This window comes from Sprattus sprattus (genome assembly GCF_963457725.1).
Source record: "Sprattus sprattus genome assembly, chromosome: 5".
Lineage (NCBI taxonomy): Eukaryota > Metazoa > Chordata > Actinopteri > Clupeiformes > Clupeidae > Sprattus > Sprattus sprattus.
Window position 1 is genome coordinate 11,769,749 of NC_137924.1, and position 22,310 is coordinate 11,792,058.

At 44.0% G+C, this 22,310-nt stretch overlaps 1 protein-coding gene across 1 annotated transcript in view; it reads left to right on the plus strand.

Annotated features, from left to right (window-relative positions):
* Positions 1-22,310, plus strand: part of rapgef4a (Rap guanine nucleotide exchange factor 4a) — a gene marked incomplete at both ends in the record, with an annotated part of 39,642 nt that overhangs the window by 5,314 nt on the left and 12,018 nt on the right. Inside the window, 8 exon segments of the mRNA XM_080839413.1 lie at positions 16,566-16,638; positions 17,427-17,491; positions 19,832-19,938; positions 20,377-20,498; positions 20,918-21,104; positions 21,457-21,541; positions 21,665-21,725; positions 22,128-22,204. Of these exon segments, the coding sequence (XP_080695539.1) occupies positions 16,566-16,638; positions 17,427-17,491; positions 19,832-19,938; positions 20,377-20,498; positions 20,918-21,104; positions 21,457-21,541; positions 21,665-21,725; positions 22,128-22,204 (777 nt within the window).

The following is a 22,310-nucleotide window of genomic DNA, read 5'->3' on the forward strand; positions in this document are numbered from 1 at the left end:
GATAGCATGGGGTATCACACCCTTGTGTGTCTGACTGAAGACACTTATATTCGCCTAAAAGGCCGATGACGTGTGTTGACATAGAGAGGCCACACCTGCCTACATAAGCCAGGTCACCACATCACCTCACTCTGAACTCATCAACCTTGCACTGCCTGTCTATGCTGGTTTTTAAGTGTAGCAAGTTACCAGTTTCTCTAAAGTGTAGCAAGTTAGCAGTTTCTCTAAAAGCAGTTCAACTGTTCCGAACAGGATTAGAGCGTGACCCTCTCATCTCCGAATCCGTCAAACCATCTCAGACTAACTCTGAGGGTTAGATGGAGCCCATTGGAGAAGTAGGTGCTAGCTGGTCTGATCAGGTGGAGGAGCTGTGCGAATTAGAGCCAGCTCATTCGTCTCTCCAGTTCCAGCAGAATGCGACACTTGCGGTGGGCGACGGCAAGGATATTTTTGACCTGGCAATAGACGACGATGAAACAGTGTCTGTCACTCTTTCTGGATTTCATGACTAACATTGACCTGGAATAAGCCAATGTCTAACCTCACCTTAGTGCCCGTTTACTAATTGTTCCTGGACCACGACAGAGCTGAGAAGTTGACAGTGGTACAGGAGGTAGAGAAGTCGTTTAGTAATCCGAAGGTTCGATTCCCTGTCGAAATGTCCTCGATCAAGACTCTGAACCCCTAATTGCTCCTGATGTGCAGTGTGCCATCAGTGAAAAATATGTATGCATCCTTGTAAGTCGCTTTGGATAAAAGCGTCTGATAAATGAATATATGTAAACGTCAGGGTTGTTGCACCATCCCTTGGTGGAGCCGTCCCTCACCTCTTGCCTGGCCCCGTCTCACCACCAGGGGATAACAGGCCCAGCAACTCTCCAGTCGATACATTGCCGTCTTTATTCTTCACAACTGAGAATCAGTTCAACACTACTAGAGGTACAACACTAGTTTGCCCCACACAGCAGATGAGCACTGGGTTGAACTGGGGAGGAGACAGTGGTGATGTAGCATCTGTGGGCAGGCATGCTATCTAATGGATACATACCATCTGTGTTGTACCTCGTTCCTCTCCTTCAGGGAACAGTGGTTATATGCAACGCCCAATGTTTTCCTTAGACTTACCCTAGATTGTCCTTTAGTTTTGATGACTAGGGTATGCAATATTAGTGTTTAATAAATCATTTGTTTCTAGTACTCAGATATATGTTTAAGGCCTGTTGCAAAACTGGAAAAATGTAAGAAAAATGTATGTGAGATTTGTGTACACAATACTATTCCTCATTCACCTCATATTCAAGTCTTTCAGATAATTCCAAGGCAAAAAAACTTTCATCCAGTGATATTCTTCAAAAGGCATACTAAATCAGGTTTTGTCCACTAGAGGGTAGCATGATGTAGAAGAGAACTGTGAAGGCTCACTGAGAAGTCAAAAAACACAACATGTCGGTGCACCTGGCATATCCTCTGAGACTTCTTCTTATGTTTGCTATATGTATAATTATTCTGGTTATTCATAAGGTTTGTTGTTTAATTGTAGATTCTTTGAGATGCGCTGGAGTCCAGTAATACGACTCAGATACAGTGTGAGGTGTTGATATAGATGCCCCCTCTCAAGGGGCAAGTGTGGCATTTGCAGTTTTATTTGATATACAGTATATCGCTAAAATGTATGACACGTGCATCCCTTATGTTATATGACATCACCACGGTTATTCCTTTCCATGTCAAAGAGAATCAAGCATTTTACTGGGAATTTCGGTGGAGTGGTTGGGTTTGCATGGTAGGAAAATGCAGCTAAATCATTCTGGTTGTCTTTTTCCGGAGAAACACGCCGTGGTTTCTTTACGCCATGGTTTCATTTCCCTGTCTGGTGGGCACTTACTGTAAAGCCATGGCCACTTTTCCATGGTATTTGGGTGTTTACAGAAAAGAGGAAACAGCGCCTGGTAGAGAGGCTTGGGTTGGGGTGCCTTTGGGGTCATCCGTGAGGGGAATGGGAACAGCACCAGGAAGGCACAGAATGGCCAAGGAGGTGACAGAGTGTCTAGAGAATCCTGCCATCCTGATGGAGACAGCACTGGGGTTTCCTGAGTGGGAGAATCCATTTCCTCTGGGGTGTGGAGGTGGACTGCGGTTAGGGAGTTGGGCGAGGGTTTGTGTTTCTGTTGTGTATCCTCTCCGAGGCTGGGAACTGAGCACCATATGAATGTTTATGTGGTTTGCGTCTTTGCGTGTGTGTGTGTGTCTGGTATGTGTGGGGTGTATTTTGGTTGGTTGTGTGTATTGACAGAGCAGCGTGGAAAACTGCCAACCATCAAGGCAAAGCAAGACAAGGCAAGGCAAGTTTATTTATATAGCACAATTCATACACATTGGTTATTCAACTTACCAAAGTTCTTTACAAATGACCAGATAAAAGGAGAGAAAGATTATTAAAAAAGGTAAAGAGCATTGTCAAGTGCATTGTAAAATGACATATAAAAGGAAGCTAAAACAGTAAAATGTAAATACATAAAAAGTAGAGTTAATTCTGTTCATTCAGTTGGAGCACCTTTGATGTCATCAGGAAGTTGCTTCCAGATTTATTACCAACAGATTTCTCCCCAGTGATCAGAGAGGTCTAGCAGGTGTGTACTGCTGAAACATATCGGAGAGGTAATTTGGTCCTGTCAAATCTAATGATTTAGAAACAAGCAGAAGTGCTTTAAAGTCAATTCTGTGACTTACTGAAAGGTTGGCCTGAAATTACTCTTACACTCCATTCAGTGATGTACTCACAACTCTCATTATTCTCACTTGTCTGTGGGTTAGTCTGTGTATCTGTCTGTCTTGCCGTGTGTGTGTGTGTGTGTGTGTGTATGTGTGTGTGTGTGTGTGTGTGTGTGTGTGTGTGTGTGTGTGTGTGTGTGTGTGTGTGTGTGTGTGTGTGTGTGTGTGTGTGTGTGTGTGTGTGTGTGTGTGTGTGTGTGTGTGTCTGTATTTGTATGTTTGCACTTAGCTTCTGTGAGAAGTGTTTTTTGTCTGGTGGACTGCTGCTTTTAAGTATCTTTTGGCCTTGGGCCTAAGGCAGGGTTCTTTGTCACATCGGGCAGGATTTATTTTTATATTTGGGTGAGGTGGGGAGTGAACGGTGGTTGGGAATCCAGTTTGAATTCTTGGGTTAGCATGGCATATGAACTTCAACAAAAGCACAGTGTTTTAGTATAGTATTTTCTTTGTACTGCATGGTTTGACTTTTTTTAACTGTATTTCAGTCATGTTAGATTGAACGTGCACATATAATTGTTTGCACTGGTTCCATAGCATCTTCTTGTGGGAGCTTGACTTTGTATAAGTCGTGTGCTCCTGTTCTCTGACAGTATTATATACACTGATGAAATCATTCAACTGATTGTGTCCTTTGACAGTTACTGTCATGACAGTCACAGTGTGGTTTTAAAGCAGAATTAGCTTATTTGACATGTACTGTATAAGTGACCCATAATGACATCAAAGTTTGGACGACGCGGCGCCATTACATTTACATTACCCTTGAAAGAAATCCACCACTGTCCATGGCTCGTTCATTTTGGTGTGTCTGCCAGTTCTTTCTTCATCTAATTACATTTTGTTGCTGTTCTCTAGCTTAATTTACTATAAAAAAAAAACAAGTCAACTCTATGGCTGTACATAAAAGTCAGCTAATGTACAATGCCCTAGCATCAAAGGACCAAACAATAACTTTGATTCAGTATTACTGTAAGTGCTCGGCATCAGCATCTGTGTCTGTGTCACAGTGGTAAAACATGTTGACTCTACATGTTTGTCAGAGCCATGACGAGAGTGTTCTGTACATTGGAAGGCTGTGTAGTTCTTGTGTAATGAATGACGCCTTGACATGGCACATCCACCCAATGTTCCCTAGAATGTTCATCAGAATGACCGTACTTCTTGCAAATGAGCTGTGCTCTTCAGAGCTGCATCACAAGCGTGTAACTACATAGGGTTTTTCCATGTTCCTTATAATCTGTCTCTCCTCTATACATACCATATCCCTACAGCTGCCCTCTCATTCCATCACACGTGTAAACCAGTCCAACCCCCCAGCCCCCGAGCAGCACCATGGCCCTGTGAAGCCCCTGTTGGCCTCTCATTGTTACTAACAGCAGCTGACACGCTCTGAGCTTTTCAGCACAAAATGGACCGCACAGACGTTCTACGGACCTGCTTGTCTCTGAGGGGCACCCAGCCATCTCATCCTCTGGGGAACCGAGCTGTTCGAGTCGGGCCCTGGGCTTAAGGGACTCCCAGGGAGCAGACCTCCTGTCTTTCACCCACGCACATTTTCCCTGCCCTGCAGAAAGCCTGTGGCGACGCGCGCTGACAGAGCGGGGCCAGACGGAGCAGAGCGTAGCTGATGGAGGCCATCTCTTATTCATGGCTCCTGTGTTTAGCAATGCAGAACGCATAGACGTGACAGGCTTTCCTTGTCTTTCCCATAGCTCTCTATTCATCATCTCCGGGTGCTTTCACATCAAAATGCTCAACTCTAACAAGATGTTCTGTGGTGTTAAATGGTGCCTTCAAAGGGTTTTGATGGGAGATGGGGCTTGGCCATCCTTTATCATCCTTAAAATGTGAACATAGAGGAAATAGTTTTTAAAATAAATAGAAATGGAATTGTTTTGTACTTTGTTCTTTTGTAATTTATTTTCTCTTCCAGTACTGATGATGGAGATGTGGTGGTATGGGATGGTGATGTGGTGGTATGGGATGGAGATGTGGTGGTATGGGATGGAGATGTGGTGGTATGGCGTTTGTTTTTGGGAGGCGGCGGGGGGCATTCCCATGACATCAGCACCGGCCACAGTGAGGACTGTCAGGCATGGCCGCCTCTCTGCACACGTCAGGGCTTAGCTGGTGTTATTCGAAGAGGCAGTTGTGAGAATGTTTATTCAACAGTGTAGGCACAGAGGAATCCCCTACACCGAGCGCACGCAGACACACATGCATGCATAGGGGGTAGCTTTGTGTCATAATATTCTTTGTTTGGCTATTTTGATCCCCTCCCTTACATTCCGTAACTTGACACACTATCATGTAAGATCACTACAGATATTGAGTGATCTACAGATATTTGAAGAGAGGTTTAGTTAAGTTGCTGGGAGATGAATGTGTGGACGTGTGTCTTTATTACAGATACGTGCATGTTTCATAATGTGCATTGGTGTGTGTTGATACTGCTGGTGTGTTTATAGATAGTAAATGTGTTTATTATATAGTAAAAGGGTTGTAGATAGATATGGTGACCTGCCTTTGCACATTGATGTATGATTGTGTAGGATGTGTGTATGTGTTTGGTAATGTGGGTTGTATGTGTGTGTGTGTGTGTTTGTGTATGGTGATGTGGGTTGTATTTGTGTGTATGTGTATGGTGATCTGAAGCTTGTTATAATGGATGTTTAAATGTAAAATCACAGAATGAATGTAGAATCAACACATAACACACAAGTATATTTAAATGAAAATACGATTGTTTAGTTAAATAGCATCTTTTTGACTTTGAATAAGATTCACCCCTGTGAACTATAGAACCACCAACTTCATTCATTCTATACCCATTCTATAAGGCCATCAAAATTGGTTGAAGGTCAGGTTGAAGGGTATATTTGTTATGTGTAGCATGTAAAAATGTGAAGGTACTTTTATTTTGGTACAGGGATTGAGATGAAGACCCGGAGAAACAGAGACGAAGAGAGACAGACTTTTGGGGAGATAGAGAACAACTGAGTCGGCTGGCCAGTAGTTAGAATGTGGTGCCCAGCCCGTTGGGTTAGTTCTACGTTGAAGCGCTCAATAAACTTGCAAGCTTGTGAATAACTCTCCCCTTGTAAACATGTAGGAGAAGTTACGGTGGCCATCAGTAGCATACATAAAATGCCAAGGGCCCTCGGTAGTGCCTGTGTTTTGGTGTCTCTGTTCCGGGCTAGCGAAGACACATGGCAGTCACTGTGGAAGAGGACTGGACCCCTATGTAGATACGAAGAGCTCATTCTAAGCTAATGAAAACATGATGATTCGTAGTTACAGTAACATTACTATGATCACTATATTCCATTTCTTCAGTAGATCACCCTACATTCTCCATACTGCACTTGTGTGTTGTGTGTGGTGATGTGTGTTGTATGTGGTGATGTGTGTTGTATGTGATGATGTGTGTTGTGTGTGGTGATGTGTGTTGTATGTGTGTGTAATTGATATGTGGTGATGTGTGTTGTTTGTGTGTTGTGTATGGTGATGTGTGTTGTATGTGTGTGTAATTGATATGTGGTGATGTGTGTTGTTTGTGTGTTGTGTATGGTGATGTGTGTTGTTTGTGTGTTGTGTATGGTGATGTGTGTTGTGTGTGGTGATGTGTGTTGTATGTGATGATGTGTGTTGTTTGTGTGTTGTGTATGGTGATGTGTGTTGTGTGTGGTGATGTGTGTTGTATGTGTGTGTAATTGATATGTGGTGATGTGTGTTGTTTGTGTGTTGTGTATGGTGATGTGTGTTGTGTGTGTGTGTGGTGTATGTGGTGAAGCGTGTTGTATGTGGTGATGTGTGTTGTATGTGGTGATGTGTGTTGTGTGTGTGTGTGGTGTATGTGGTGAAGCGTGTTGTATGTGGTGAAGCGTGTTGTATGTGGTGATGTGTGTTGTGTGTGGTGATGTGTGTTGTGTGTGTGTGTGTGTGTGTTAATGGTATGTGGTGATGTGTGTTGTGTGTGTGTGTGTGTGTGTGTGTGTTGTATGTATATGTAAATGATATGTGGTGATGTGTGTTGTGTGTGTGTGTGTAAATGCTGTGTGGTGATGTGTTGTATGTGTGTGTAAATGATATGTGGTGATGTGTTGTGTGTGTGTGTATGTATGTGTGAATGCTATGTGTCTGCTCTAGCACAGGGCTGCTGAGTAGGGCTGGGTGGTGGTGGCCGCTGAGGCATCAACCTATGGGCTGGGCCGGCAGTTTGCCGTGTCAGCACGGAGAGCTGATTAACAGGAAGTGGCACAGACACAGCATGTCCTCTGGGGCGGCCTGCGAAGAAGGGAGGGGCCAAGTGAGCGTGGGTCACCAGTCTCACTCTGAGTCCTTTTCCAAAGCCTCACCCAGCCCCATCCACTGAGCTCGGAGAAGAAATCAAGTAGTTTGGTTTCTTGTCCTCATAGAGTCCAGGGGCGCAGATTGCACAGATTCATAGTGACCCCGATCTGTCCCCACCACTCTCCTTGTGCAAGGCGACAATCATAAGTAAATAACGTTAAAAAAATGTAAGCGTCCCCCCCAGTTCAAAAAACCCATCTGCACCGCTGATAGAGTGTATGGTAAAATACATTTTGGATGACGAGGATTTCCAAGTTCTTTGATGAATTGTAGGTTTATATCTAGGTTTCTGTTGCTCTGGACTTCTTATCTTGTCTGTTATTGAGATGTCAGATACTGCCTTTTAAGTCTCTCCAAGTTTTTGTCTCAACCTTTGCATCATTTGATATGCAATTGAAAGATAAGAAATTAAAGTGATGTTATATCATCACTTGGCCACCACCCATGCACACAGTCACACACACTTACACACTCACACACACTTACACACAGTCACACACACTCACACACACTCACACACAGTCACACACACTCACACACACACTCACACACACTCACACACAGTGACACGCACTCCTTTGAAGGTGTTCATGTTGATGCATAAAAAGTCTTTCTCTGCTCTATGAAATCCATTTACCGGCACAAACAGAATTTCTTTCAGCTTGTTGCCTTGCGTCTAGCTTTGACCGCAGCTGCACACAGGCAGGCGGTCATGTAGTGTTTTTTCACTAGTTTGTGCTCAGTGATATCATATACTAGGCCGAGCCACATCAAACTTGGTATGGTTGTAGCCCCACATGGCTGATACAGAATAGGAGGTTTGTGTCTCTCGGTGTGTGCTCCCCTTGGTGGGCAGGGTCGCAGATAGATAGATAGATAGATGGATACTTTATTGATCCCGAGGGAAATTAAGGTCATCCAGTAGCTTACACTTACAAACAAACATGAATAACAATAAATACAAAAATCACAATAAATACAAAAACAATACACATAGGGAGAACATGTACACATGGGGGTGGGGTGTTTACATATAACATATACATATAACAATGTGCTTTACATGTGACAGGGCTGTAAGTAGTGGAAAGTAGTAGCCTGACGATGTCATACTCATAATTCTAGTCAGAATATGAGTCTGAGACCGAACCCATTGGGCTGTGATTATGGGGCGTGTTTCAACGAACCAGGAAAGAAAATTCCTCTTCGCTGAATTGGATACCTAGAACCAATCAGAGCAACGTAGTATTTCCATCTGATAGATTAAACTTTTACCTGATCCCGTAGGAAGGACGGCAAAAACATCTTTTCAATCGACAAATGCCTTGATCGCGTTTCTCTGTTCCTCTTTCAAAATGAATGCGCTGTCGATATCTGTTGAGATATGCCTGCTCACGTTACTTAATTAGCACTCAAGGCTAGAAGCTACCATTTGTTTCAATGTTTTTTTTTTCTACGCGTTAGCATAACCTATCAATAATGCTCTAGAGTGCTTCAGTTACGACCTATAATCCTCGGCAACACTCGTTTTGCGTATACACAACTAACCGAGTCAATGTAGACATATAAAAGTCGTGTAGATAGCTTAAATCATATAAAATATGTCCCACTAAGCTTCCGAGACGGCGCCATCTTTGTTCGATGTATACCGGTATTCTATCTATATCTGTCCATCAACGTATAAAGCCCGCCCTTACAATTTGAATGGTCAGATCACTTTTCGGGGCCGTTTAAACCCTCCCAACTAGCTCGACTCCAGACTGAATCTCCCAGACCAAAAATTTTGTGGGCGGAGTTCAGGCTGGTATCCAGGCTAGGAAAGTAGTGCAAAAGTGTTCCTGTGCATCACTTTTTGTGCAAAAAACACTTTTTGGTCAAAAACCATTTTGCCAAAACTTGTGCTGGCCTTTAGAGGGTGCATTGCCCTAAGCTCATTACGATTAGGATTTTGGAGTTGTGCCACTTTGTGTGGCATTCTTTGGACACACGCCAAATGTACTTACATTTCATCCATAGGGAGCGCTACAACTAACACATTTCAATATCTCAATATCTCAAGATCCGCTTAAGTATGCTTATACTTGGTATGCTTTTATAACAGTAGGCTATATTGTTATGATTGTTTTATTTTATTATTAGTTATTGTTGTTGGTGTTGCAAAACTGCAGAAGGTACTTCAGTTACTGCTTCACACTATCATTGTGTTGCCACCTATCCACAAACTATAGTTCCTTACATTTTCACTCATAGTTTCACTCATAGTTTCACTCATTTTCACAGAATAAGATATACAACAAAATTTTAGTCTATTGTTGCTAGAGACGTAATCATTCAAGAGAACACACTTTTCATGGAACAGAGAATATCTTTATCTCTCTCTTTATGCGGCGGTCAAATTACGCTTCCCTATGCAATATGTCTAGTTGATTTTTCGCTTGTGGCTCTGAGGGAATCATTTGCATGCAATAAAACATGCAGTGAAAACTTGGTTGGGGTTGAAAAGCCCTCCACAGGATCACTTTCTTGGGAGCTTCTTCATTTGTTCTTCAATTTGTTGTTACCACATCTGTGCTTTGAGTTGTAAGACATAACCTTATAAACAGTGCTACATTTCATTTGTTTTATGGCGAACAGTCTAAAGTTATAGTTCTCCTGTAGCTTAACTGGGAGAGCAAGGTGCCATCTATTCACACTAAAAATGTGGGTTGGATTCTCAGGAGGCACACATACTGTAAAGAATGTATACCCTACCTGAAGTGAAAGTCACTTCAGAGAAAAGCATCTAAGTGAACATATGTAAATCTAGTTCAGGTGGCCATTTGAAGATGGAAAGAGCTGTTCACTAAGTACGATTTTCTACTTTTAGAGGAAATGCGTGTTTTTCTTCTAAGTATTGTATTGATTTGTTTATTTGCTTTGGCATATAAACAGAGCTGTTTTTGACTGAATAATTCCATTTGGCCGGTCAGTTTAGATTGTGCACTTTTCTATTTACTTTACACAGTTACTCACACATTGGATGACATACTATGTATATTCACTTTAACACTTTTCATGGCAATTCGTTTTTTGAGTTTGCTATGAGCTAATTTTGGCCAGCAACCCATGGCAGGCTGTGTGGTGTCTCTTTTTAGATGTCCGCCTTTTACAAAGCTCTCTCAGCCCCACTTTACATACTCCTGCACCTGCTCTCATTCAGTAAGGATTACCTAATTTCTGCCCAGGCGCACAAAGAAACACACACACACTCACTCACACACACACACACACACAGACACACACACACACACACACACACACACACAGGCGCAGAAGCACTAAGATAATGCCCAGTCAAGTTGACAGAGATGCTGCTGGAGTTATGTAATGAATAAAACACTGTGCTGTGGCCCTTGGGCAGTTTGTCCACACTGTGACATCAATCGATGGGCATTTTTTTTATTACAGTATTAACTCACTGTGTCAGGCGGAATGGGAGGAGGAGGAGGAGGAGACGAAGGCTCAGTAAATACACCCCTCGGTTCTCTCTAGAAAGGAGGGAGGCGAGACGACATCCTCTCTGGAGAGCCCGGTGGAAATAACTCATTTCTATTTCAAAGCAGTCACCAAACAGGGGCGACTATTATGATATGGGTTTCAATTAGAAGTCCGTCCGTTTGATATGCGGTTGGTCTGTTTGTTGTTTAGCCATTCCGGCCACAGCAGAGGCAGCAACGCTGCATGGGCTTTAATCAGCTGGAAGGGCAGAGCCAGAGCTGACATTCTATCTGCCCCTGTCTATGCTAATGCTAATGCATGGAAGTTGAGTCACATGACCACAGGAAGAGCACAGCGTTCTCTCAACATTCGTATTCTGCCTGAAGCCTTTGATTCAGATTGAAGCCTACACATTGCTCTTTCATACAAGTGAGGGTCAGATTTAGTTCATACTAATGTCAATATGGATTGAAGGTGGCTTCTTTTTGTGTAGTGTCTGGACAAGCTTAATGTAATTCCCTAAAATCAGAATCATTTTTCAAACTACTTTCAAATATGTTCTTGAGTCTATTTTTTTTCTCTGGCAAAAAGCCATATTCTCCTGTAATGAGTGCTCTGTGAAGCTAGAGGCTTAGGCTTATGCATTAAATATAATGTGGTGTTGACTTGAGACCACTTACAGTGCACATCTGTGTGTTTGGTCTAAATACTGCTTAATAGTTTAAATAATTGAAGAAGCCCCTGCCCTATGGGACCTGCTGGGTTACGATGGTCTCTCACAGAGCCTGTGTCAAATATTAGCTCAACACCAGAGAGAGAGAGAGAGAGGGAGAGAGAGGGTGAAAGAGAAAGAGAGATAGGGAGATAAAGGGGGGAAAGGGAAAGACAGGGGGGATAGAGAGAGGGAGGGAGGGAGAAAGAGAGAGGGAAAAGAGAGAGAAAGAGGGAGGGAGGGAAAGAGAGAGGTGCACTCATCAGTGCACAATGATTGGAGTACCGTAATCGCCTAGCAACTGCCCTGTGAAGGGAAGTCAGCTGCTTGGTGCCGCTCTGCTGGACAAGGAAGCCCTAGCTCAGGAGGCTGTGCCCTGCTTCCACGAGAGAGAGAGAGAGAGAGACAGGGAGAGAGAGAGAAGGAGAGAGAGAGGGAGAGGCTGAGACTGGGATACTCACACACTCACATCAGTGCACAAGAGAGAGAGAGAGAGGGAGAGAGTGAGAGAGAGAGAGGGAGAGAGAGAGGGAGAGAGAGAGAAGGAGAGAGAGAGGGAGGGAGAGAGGGAGAGAGAGAGAGAGGGAGGGAGGCTGAGACTGGGATACTCACACACTCACATCCGTGCACGAGAGAGAGAGAGAGAGAGAGAGAGAGAGAGAGAGAGAGAGGGAGGGAGGGAGAGAGAGAGAGGGAGAGAGAGAGAGAGGCTGAGACTGGGATACTCACACACTCACATCCGTGCACAAGAGAGAGAGAGAGAGAGAGAGAGAGAGAGAGAAATGTTGGGGATGCAGTACACATGAAACAGCACTCTGATGCAGACTTCAGAAAGGTGGAGTTGAGATCATCTGAGACTCTGAGGACCAGACAGGATTATTACTACCCTTTCAGCCCCCAAATTGGAGTGTCTTCATGGGGCACTCACTTGTCTAGGTGAGTCCTGCTTAGTCACCCATTAAATGTGTAGTGGATGAGTACTTTTCAAATGTGTGCCTGTGAACTCTTCAGGAGGACTGAACTCGACTGGTCAGGATAAAAGAGCAGTTTTTTTTCTTTTCACTTAAAAGATTTAACACTTTTGGGAGTTACTTGGTTTTTGAAGCTGTGGTTGGCAAGTGTACCACATGTCAAATTAAGTCAATTTGAATGAATAATTCAACTTTGAGCCTTAACGCGCAGCCATGCACAGTAATGTATGGCATCCTGTGTACTCTAGCGTATGAAAGAGAGTAATCTGGGCTTTTCAGAGCAGATATTTTTGAGTCACTGTACGTTTCTTTCTCTGTAGCCTAAAGGCTTATTTAAAATTGATGCATTTGCCTCATTTAATGAAATCTCTTTAAAACATAGAGGGCTGCAGATCGAACGCAAACACTGCTCTGCATGAAAGTAAATGTGTATCCCGAGCTGACCACATGTCTGACAATAACCACAGAGCACTCTGAAGTGGAGGACATTGATGTCTGTGTAATGTAACTGATGAGCTTTTGGCTGTGTGCTGAGTCTGAGTGGGTCAGCTCTCGTGGTCCCCCCCCCCCCCCCCCCCCCCAACTCCCAGGAGAGGAGAGACACATCTGTCACATCTCATACACACTATCACGGAGCGTCTACCATAAGGTTGAGGTTCGGAGCCGAAATTGAATGAAGTGATGATTGTTGTGTTCATATAGGAGAGCGATGGGTGGACACCTTGTTGCCATAGTGACACAGTAGCCCCAGGGTTGTTTGTATTTACTCATGCAGTCCTGAAAATGCTCTTTGATGTGTGTGTGGGTTAGGGTTTGGCACGGGGTGAAAGATGGCCAGTCTAAATGTGTTCTACAGCACATGATGCCTGCTATTCCATGGCCTCAGACTTCCAGGTATGACAGTGTGGAGGATTTAGTGGAGGCTGACGTCTCCTTTTAGCGCTCAGTCTTAATCCTCAGTTTCAAGGGGGCACACCCTGCTCTTGAAAGGTAAGTAACGCATCCATTAAAGAAACAGGTAGTGCAGTCTGATCACGACCCTGGGGACCGAACACTGCATTTACGAGTTTTAATTCCCACATTAATTCGAAACAAATCCAGTCAAACGCGTCATGAATGATAACCTCTTAAACCCTCCATAATGATGGGATTACAAGTATAAGATTTCATTATCCTGAGTTAAACCAAGAGGAGAGTGATTTGATTATTTGTTTACATGGTAAGCCAGTTGGCACAGGTTAGCATTCAAAAAATAGTCAGCAGATTTTTTCAGGCTAGTATTACAGTAATCCTCAATTTGTAGTATGTATGTTGAAATTGAGAATAAAACCTACAGCATAAAAGTTTGAACATGTTCCTAATGGACTTTCACATGAACATGCAAAAGTAAGTGGCATGCCTGGCCTGCTTGTGTGCGGGGAGATGGTAGTCACCACTTAGACCAAAGTGGTCTCGCGAGCGACATCCTAGCTGCAGATTATGTAACAAAGCCGTGTCAGAGATATTTGCTGTCTTTGGGCATAACACCAGATGATCAACGGTTGATTACTTCTTAGATCAACTGTGATTCGTGTCACGGGACAGAAAGGCAGCTTGTCATGTTCCATTTAACTCCACGCTGGACAGGGCTGCGTGTACATGGCTGTCTCCCAGGCTTGTTGATGTGTGGGCTGTAGTCTATGTGTCAGTGTGAAATAATGCATTTGAGTGAGCACAGGCTGATGCTTGTCCAAGCTGTGGTTTTTACACTGAGTCTTGTGACCTGAAGTCTCCCCCCCTCCAACCCCTGTTTGACGCTCCAGCTCATTCTGAGTAATTGCCCCTCCCAAGCAGGGAGCCCTTTCTGAGATGACAGGCGTGCTTAGCAGATCTGACACCATGATGAAGACGCCTCGCGGGATGCCGTGTGAGGTGCGCCTGCCCCCAGCAGAGTGCCTTTGGCCGGGCGCACGCTCGCCAGTCAGGGTGCCCGCGTGCCATCCAGAACCAGTGGCTGGTTTTATCATCATTGTGATTCACTTTAGCGCTCTCTACGTGCCAATGCATTAGCAGCCTAGTGGGTCTGAAGGTGTGCTGTTGCTCCTCTTATGAAGATGAGGGAGGATAAGCTATGTTGGAAGATCTGAGCCTATTATGGGTCTGCTCTAACATTTATTCACACACGTTTAGGATAGTTACTCTCTCTTTCTCCATATGATAGTAACTCTCTCCCTCTCTCATTTAGGATAGTTACTCTCTCGCGCGCGCTCTCTCTCATTTGGGAGATTTACACTCTCTCTCTCGCTAATTTGGGATAGTTACTTGCTCTCTCTCTTTAGGATAGTTGAAACAGAACTGAATGGTGCACTGGATGAGCATAATATGTTTTGGACAGGTAGAGCTTTTGTTCTGGCTGTTGTGTAAGTGCCATATATAATGTGCAGAATAAGGCCAGACAGACAATACAGAATGTCTACGATAATGGGGACTAATTGAGGGACGTCTGTGGGTAAATGGGGGCTAGCTGTGTTGAGTTATAATCATGGTATTGGAGTCGTGTCTGCCTTAATGGGAGTTGACTGCAGCCATGATTAGGTCGGGCGTTCAGACTGATGCTGAAATGAAGACAAGTGCTCGTAATAACTAAAGAGGATGGAGCATCTGTCAGATATAATGTACCTAATATTCCACTGATTCCTCCACTTGTACCGTAACGTTGCTCAAGAGCTGTGCGTCTCAAAGCCTTTAAGTTCAGAGTAATGTAGGAGTGTGCTCAAAGTGATTATTTAGTTGCACACATTACATTTGTCTGTTATTTCCCTGTTATTTACTGTGCCCAACCCTCTGAGAGATGATATGTTGATGAAAGAAATGTGTTGGAATCGTAATGGGACAGAGATTATTTGAGAAAGTAACAGCCCATTGAGACGTGAGTGAAATTTAATTGAAAAGCTGTTTATGTATGCCTCTAAACTAGGATACTTAAATTGATTAGGTAATGCCAGTGCTTCAATATTAGATTTCATGTTGGATCTCTGATAGAAAATGGGCAATTGTTTTTAAAAATGTTTTGCTTTTATGAAAGTATGATGTTATGGTGAACATGATTAAAAAGACATCATTCAGCACTGCTGATAAGAATAAGTCATACATTGTGAGGCGGATTAGAAAAAACGGCTTAGAGAAAATGTGCTTACCGCACATCATATTGTCAAAATATTTGTTCAAGACTGTTGAAACAAATTGTTGGGAAACTGTCAATGACAATGTGTGTCATTTTGTGCAGCAGAGGGGGAACGTTAGCCTTTCACCTAGCCAAGGAGCACACTGTGTGTGTGTGTGTGTGTGTGTGTGTGTGTGTGTGTGTGTGTGTGTGAGTGTGTGTGTGTGTCCGTCCGTCCGTGTGTGTGTCGTCCGTGTGTGTGTCCGTGTGTGTTTGTCAGTGTCTGTGTGTGTGTGATAACATATTTATATATATATTTTGGGTAGGTTAAACCTAAACCTTTTTTTTTGGTTTCTCAGCACTGGTTTGTTTCTAAAGGATGTAATCCGGTGTAATTCCCTTTTTATCTTTGGAAGCTGCAGATTGAGGGGATTTGATCAAGTAGGAGGGAGCCGCTCTTCCTCCATCTGCTCAGAGTCCCAGCGACCCCTAAGAAGGCAGCCAGCTCCTCGGGGCACGGCTGCCCTGCATTCCTCTAGGTCCTCAGTGTGCTCAAGGCTCCGGCCTGCATGCCCTGACCATATGCCTGGGATTACAGTACCGCACACTTGTATAGATATTTGAGCCTGATTGGACATGAATGTGTGTGTGTGTGAATGTGTGTGTGTGTGTGTGTGTGTGTGTGTGTGTGTGTGAGTGTGTGTGTGTGGTGTGTGTGTGTGTGTGTGTGTGTGTGTGAGTGTGTGAGTGTGTGAGTGTGTGTGTGTGTGTGTGTGCGTGCGTGCGTGCGTGCGTGCGTGCGTGTGTGTGTGTTGGCGTGCGGCCTTGTTAGAAGGATGCCAAGGCTGTGAATTTCGCTGAGTGCTCGTTACCGCCAGCTGTGTCCAGCTGTTGCATAACGCGTCGTGGTCGTGTTTGTGGCTGATAAAAACATACAGTAGAATGAGTGTTCTCCACCTCCGTGTTCTTTAACGTCATAACAGAATGCTGCTAGCCTCCCTGCTAGCAAAGTCAACAACAACAAACCATTTTTGTTTTATTTCTTCCTCATAAATCACTACCCAAAGCCCCCTCAGGCTTCGTGTATCTGCTTTGGAACCGTGTTGAGTGAGAGTGTTTCTATTTGTGTTGTGTGCAGAAGTACCGTCAGTGCATGGCCGGCCTCCTCGCCCCACCCTATGGTGTTATGGAGAGTGGACCCAGCAGTGACAGTGAGTTCAGCCTTCTTCTCTCAGGGCCCGCAGGGCTCCTCACAAATGCACAGCCTCACGTAACCCCTTGCTGCACCGCTGCTGCCTTTCATCTGCAGACACAGACACATCACACACATCACACACATCACACACACACACACACACACACACACACACACACACACACACACACACACACACACACACACACACACACATACACACACACACACACACACACACACACACACACACACACACACACACACACACACACACACACACACACACAGACACAAGCCAAGAGCAGAATAATTCATATGCTAGTGTGAGGGGAATAAAGGAGAAAAAAAATGAAAGAGAATGGCAGAGTCAGTCCTTAGCTGCATTCAGTATGATGAGTTCAGTTGCTCTTTTCAGCAAATTAAGGCTAGTCTGGACCATACTGTTAAGGTTATTCAGCCAGTATTGCTGGTAGGCTTTCATCCATGCCTTTTCCCACGATTATACGGTTTTAAAGAGCAGAGGAATCCAAATGTTTTCAATATCCTGAGGGAATTATTCTATAGTAAAATGATAACAGAGCCTCCTGGCAAATATCTAGCATAATTAGCTTATTTTAAGTTCATTGCCCCAGTTAAGCAGAGAATTGCACGTGTTTGAAACAGACGGAAGTATTGTTGTATAGTACTGTATGTATGGGGTTATTACATAGGAAATGTATTACAGTTTTGGAGAGTTCTATGTATTCTATATTTATATCATAAAGATTGTGTGCCAATAGAATGTGACATCCATCCCTACAGGAATGCCGGACAAAGACAACTTAAATAACAACACTTTGGGATCCATGTCTAAACACCTTAACAAGGTATGGTGCAATTTCAAGTAACTTTTCTAGTAACAGTTTTAATGTGTCTCCATGTACTCTCTGAACTGAACTGAACTGCGAACCTGCATCTTCAGTCAAATCTATCCAGGATGCTTGTGTGTCGTTTAATAGTTTGTTCTTTGAACAATAACGTGTAAGTTATATTACCAGTAAAACTGTCTGTGTGCAGTTTTGGATACAGCGTGGCAGAATTATTCCCAGGGTTACTCAAGTCAAATGAAAGACGAATTTGAACAATCATATTGTTAAGTAATTGGAACATTTAGTCATGATATCTGCCATCCTCCCTGGCTTCCAATATAGGAACAAGTAGCAGTATTGGTTTTCAGGGAAAAAATGTGTGTAGAAATCATTTTATGTGACAGTTTAACTGATAGGAATGAGATAGTATTCAGGCTGTTTAGTACAAACATTCGGAGATTCAACAATGAACGATAAGTTATCTTTTGACCACCTATGTTTCTGTTTAGTCTGTTTTGTATTCCATCCAGCCGTCATGGCCATCACCATCCTCATGAAAACACTCAGTTAGGAGTGTCCTGAACTCTGTCTTTGGATGTGAAGCAATGCTCACACACCTCCTCCTTACGTGGCTTTTGATTCAACCACAGTCATCCTCTAGCCAGCAGTGTCTCTCCAAGTGAAACACAGAGGTCAAAAATAAGACAGGAATGCAAAGTTTGTTTAAAAGCTCATCTAAATATAAACACGGGCGGCCATTGCCAAGTGCCTTGTGTGCATCCTCAGGGGTTCCTGTCCCCACCCATCTCTGTGGCGTTTCCTGACCTTTCCACAGATAACATGTCACTTACTGGGAAGAGGCCTTTCATTTACTGGAGGCTGCACTTTGTTTTCAGAGAGGGTTTTTTTTTTGCCAGAGGTCTGGTCCAAAACATCCCGACTATAAATATCATCGAGAGAGAAAACGCACAGACCATCCCTACTGGCAAACGGCAGAAAAAGATGCTTCCTCTCCCCGCCCTCCACCTGCTAGCAACCTCTGAAGCCGTTGTTTGTTATTATGTAATACAGTTATAAAGTAGTGTTTACATTTGACCATAAGTGCAACCTCAGCGGTCTAAAATAGTAATGCTTATAGATAATTTGATGGACAGAGAGTGACACTAGGGGGGTTGAGCCAAGAATCGACTGCGATGAGAAGTGTTTTAAAGGCGATGGTAAATGCCCAGGCTGTAAATTCTCCCCTGGCGAGGCTCATTGATCACTGATGCATGTACAATGCCATTTAAATGTCACAGTTGCTCTTTGTCATGGGCCATATCTCAAACCAGATGATTATCTTCTTGGCAGGTACCATTGGGAGGACAGCAGTGCTTAACAACATTTCAATCAATATGCACCGCTTAAAACGTCCAACACTAGATATGTGTGTAGAACTTAACTATGGATTTTTTTAAGCATAAGCTAAGACAATAAATGATTAACACAGCGATTAAATATGCATTACATTTTCACAAAACTGCCTGAAGGAATAACGTTGCCCTAACAGTTATGCTGAAACAGGAGTGGGTAATGTTCTTCAGCAATGCCTGGAAGTCATTGTTGCCATTAACTGAATGATGACTGTGCATTTTAATGTTGTTGTTACCATTTTATAGTTGTAGGCACATGTATTTCCTGAACAATTAGGGGATTTGGAAGACTCCAGTGAAGAGATGACAGTGTATAATTCAGTTTATCACCAAATGCAGCAGTACAATTACTAGGAAATGTAGAACAATTTATCATCTTGATATTTAACATTATCTCGGTTGCATATTCTCATGTCTTGTGGATTTTAATTCTGCGTCTTCATCAGTAAAATCAATAATTCAGTAAGGATGGGCGTGAAGCTCACATGAAAAAAGGGTGTTGCCCAACCAGCTGTGAAAATCAATCCCGGTGGTTGTGTATGGGGAAGGACCTGTTTAGTCTGACTATCTGAGGAGAAATAAACGAGGAAAAGATTTAATAATCGTCATTGAAATCTGTAGACAGGAATGATTATCTGTACAGATTTTCCATATTTTGCCACGTGCCAGACTTTCATTGTGATTGTATTAAGTTTACCTTGGAGAATCCATTATGTTCTTTGTGCGGTCCCCATTCATGTTTGGTCAATGTCAGTTTAAATTGTATTTTTCAGACATCACACACTGAAACCCAGGCCAAACCCAAAGTCCATCCCAAATCCATTTGTCAGGTACCAAAGCAGAGGCTCTGTCCTCTCTCATCACCACCACCATCTCCATCCTCTCATGTACTCCGGTGTCCTTAACCTGGCTCTCATGGTTCTTCCTCTCTTTGCTGTTCCTGTAGGTTCCCTCAGAAAAGATCCTGCGGGCAGGGAAGGTTCTACGCGATGTCATCCTGTCCAGGGTTCCTCACATGATTAGGGACAGGAAGTACCATCTGAAGACATACAAGTGAGTCAGTGACACAGACACTGGTCTGCCGTCTAAATACGTTATATACATTTTGTTTATACATGTACAGTATAGATACAGAAATGCTTTACGTCTCTGTCAAATAGATCAGACGTATGATAATGCTCAAATCCGGTTGCCTGGGGCATAAATGTTGTAAATGTATCCATCACGCTTTCCACATAGTGGATAAAAGATGCATAATACTTTGTAGGAGTGCACATGTAAGGCAGTGTTCAGAGTGTGTGTATGTATATAAGTACACACATGAGTGCATGAGTGTTCTGTGTGTGTATAAGTGTATGCAGTGTTATCAGTGTATCTTTCCTTATGTGTGTGTGTGTGTGTGTGTGTGTGTGTGTGTGTGTGTGTGTGTGTGTGTGTGTGTGTGTGTGTGTGTGTGTGTGTGTGTGTGTGTATGTGTGTGTGTGGCCATAGGCAGTGCTGTGTGGGCACTGAGCTGGTGGACTGGCAGATGCAGCAGAGCTCCTGTGTGCACTCCCGTGTCCAGGCTGTGGGCATGTGGCAGGTGCTACTGGAGGAGGGTGTCCTCAACCACGGTAACACACACACACACACACACACACACACACACGCACACACACACACCGACACACACACACACACACACACACACGCGCGCGCACACACACACACACACACACACACACACACACACACACACACACACACACACACACACAGACACACACACACAGACACACACACACACACAGACACACACACACACACACACACACACATACACACACACATACACACACACACTTATGCTCATGTACCCCGCACAACCACCCACCCATCCGAATCAGTTGGCCGTGTCATACTGGCACAGACTGTCAGAGACTGTTCCAAATGCTGTGTCACACGGGAAATGGGGATTCAGGGGTGAAGGTACGTCTTTTTTAAAAACACAAAAGTGTGTCAAGACGCTGCTCTCTGTTGATTCATGCTGCAGTGGACCTGGAGCTGAACTTCCAGGACAAGTACTTGTTCTACCGTTTCCTGGACGACGAGAATGAGGATGGCGCCCCTCAGCCGAGCGAGGAGGAGAAGAAGGAGAGCGAGGACGAGCTGCAGGACACACTCCTGCTCCTGTCCCAGATGGGGCCCGACGCCCACATGCGCATGATCCTCCGAAAACCGTAAGGGCCTTCCAGACCCCCACCCACACACACACCACATGCCAGCACACGCCATGTTGTTTCACATTAAAATACATTAAATATGGGGGGGGCACTGTACAAACAGTAGCCCCAACCACATTCGCGCTTGACGCTCAAGGAGGTCATGCATAGTACTGTATGTAGGCAACATTCTGGAGTCTTCTATCCCTCTCTCCCTTTTTCTCTCTCTCTCTGTCTCTCTCTCTCTCTTTCTTCCTCTCTATCCTGCTCTCTGCTCAATGTTCCCTTCCTCCTCCCAAATAGTCAATTGATTAGATATCATCCGGAGTCAAATGCCTTTTTAAATGGCCACCCACTTCCTCCCCTGCAGGCCGGGCCAGAGAACGGCGGATGATTTAGAAATCATATATGAGGAGCTCCTCCACATCAAGGCCTTATCTCACCTCTCCACCACCGTAAGTGCAGCTTCTGTTACGGACGACGACGACGACGATGATGATGATGATGATGATACCTATCTATAACTGCCGTGGTGTTCTGTAACGATCCTCTCTCTTGGTTTCCTCCCTTCCCCTCAGGTCAAAAGGGAGTTAGCCGGTGTGCTCATCTTTGAGTCTCATGCCAAGGCTGGAACTGTGTGTGAGTAGAACCTCCAGAGCCCGACATTAGTTTGGTTGACTTATTTTAGTTGACAGTTGAAATCATGACAATAACATAGCAGCCTCTTCTGTTCTCGTAGACCAAGAGCAGTATATGGAAGCAAAGGATTACATGCTGAACTGTGTTGTGAAAATCTGATAATTATCCAAGAGTACATTGTGGTGTTCTGCCAAACCTCTTTAAAACTAGCAAACATAGCAGTTGGATGTGTTGGAAGATGTGTAGTGATGAGTGTTGGGGGATGTGTAATGTCTTAGTAATGTGTTGGATGTAGTTCTTGAAATCAGCTCTTTTAGATGTTATGGACATAGGCTGGTCTTAACATGGGCTGGTCTTAACATGGGCTTGTCTTAACATGGGCTGGTCTCCTGTGTCCTCCAGTGTTTAATCAAGGCGAAGAAGGCACGTCCTGGTACATCATCCTGAAGGGCTCTGTAAATGTTGTCATCTATGGCAAGGTGAGACTGGTTATCTGATGATCATCCCTAATGACAGGGATCGGATGGAGACAGCAGGAATTGGCAGTGGCAATCCAATATCGGCACACTGTTCAGAGCTCCCCCA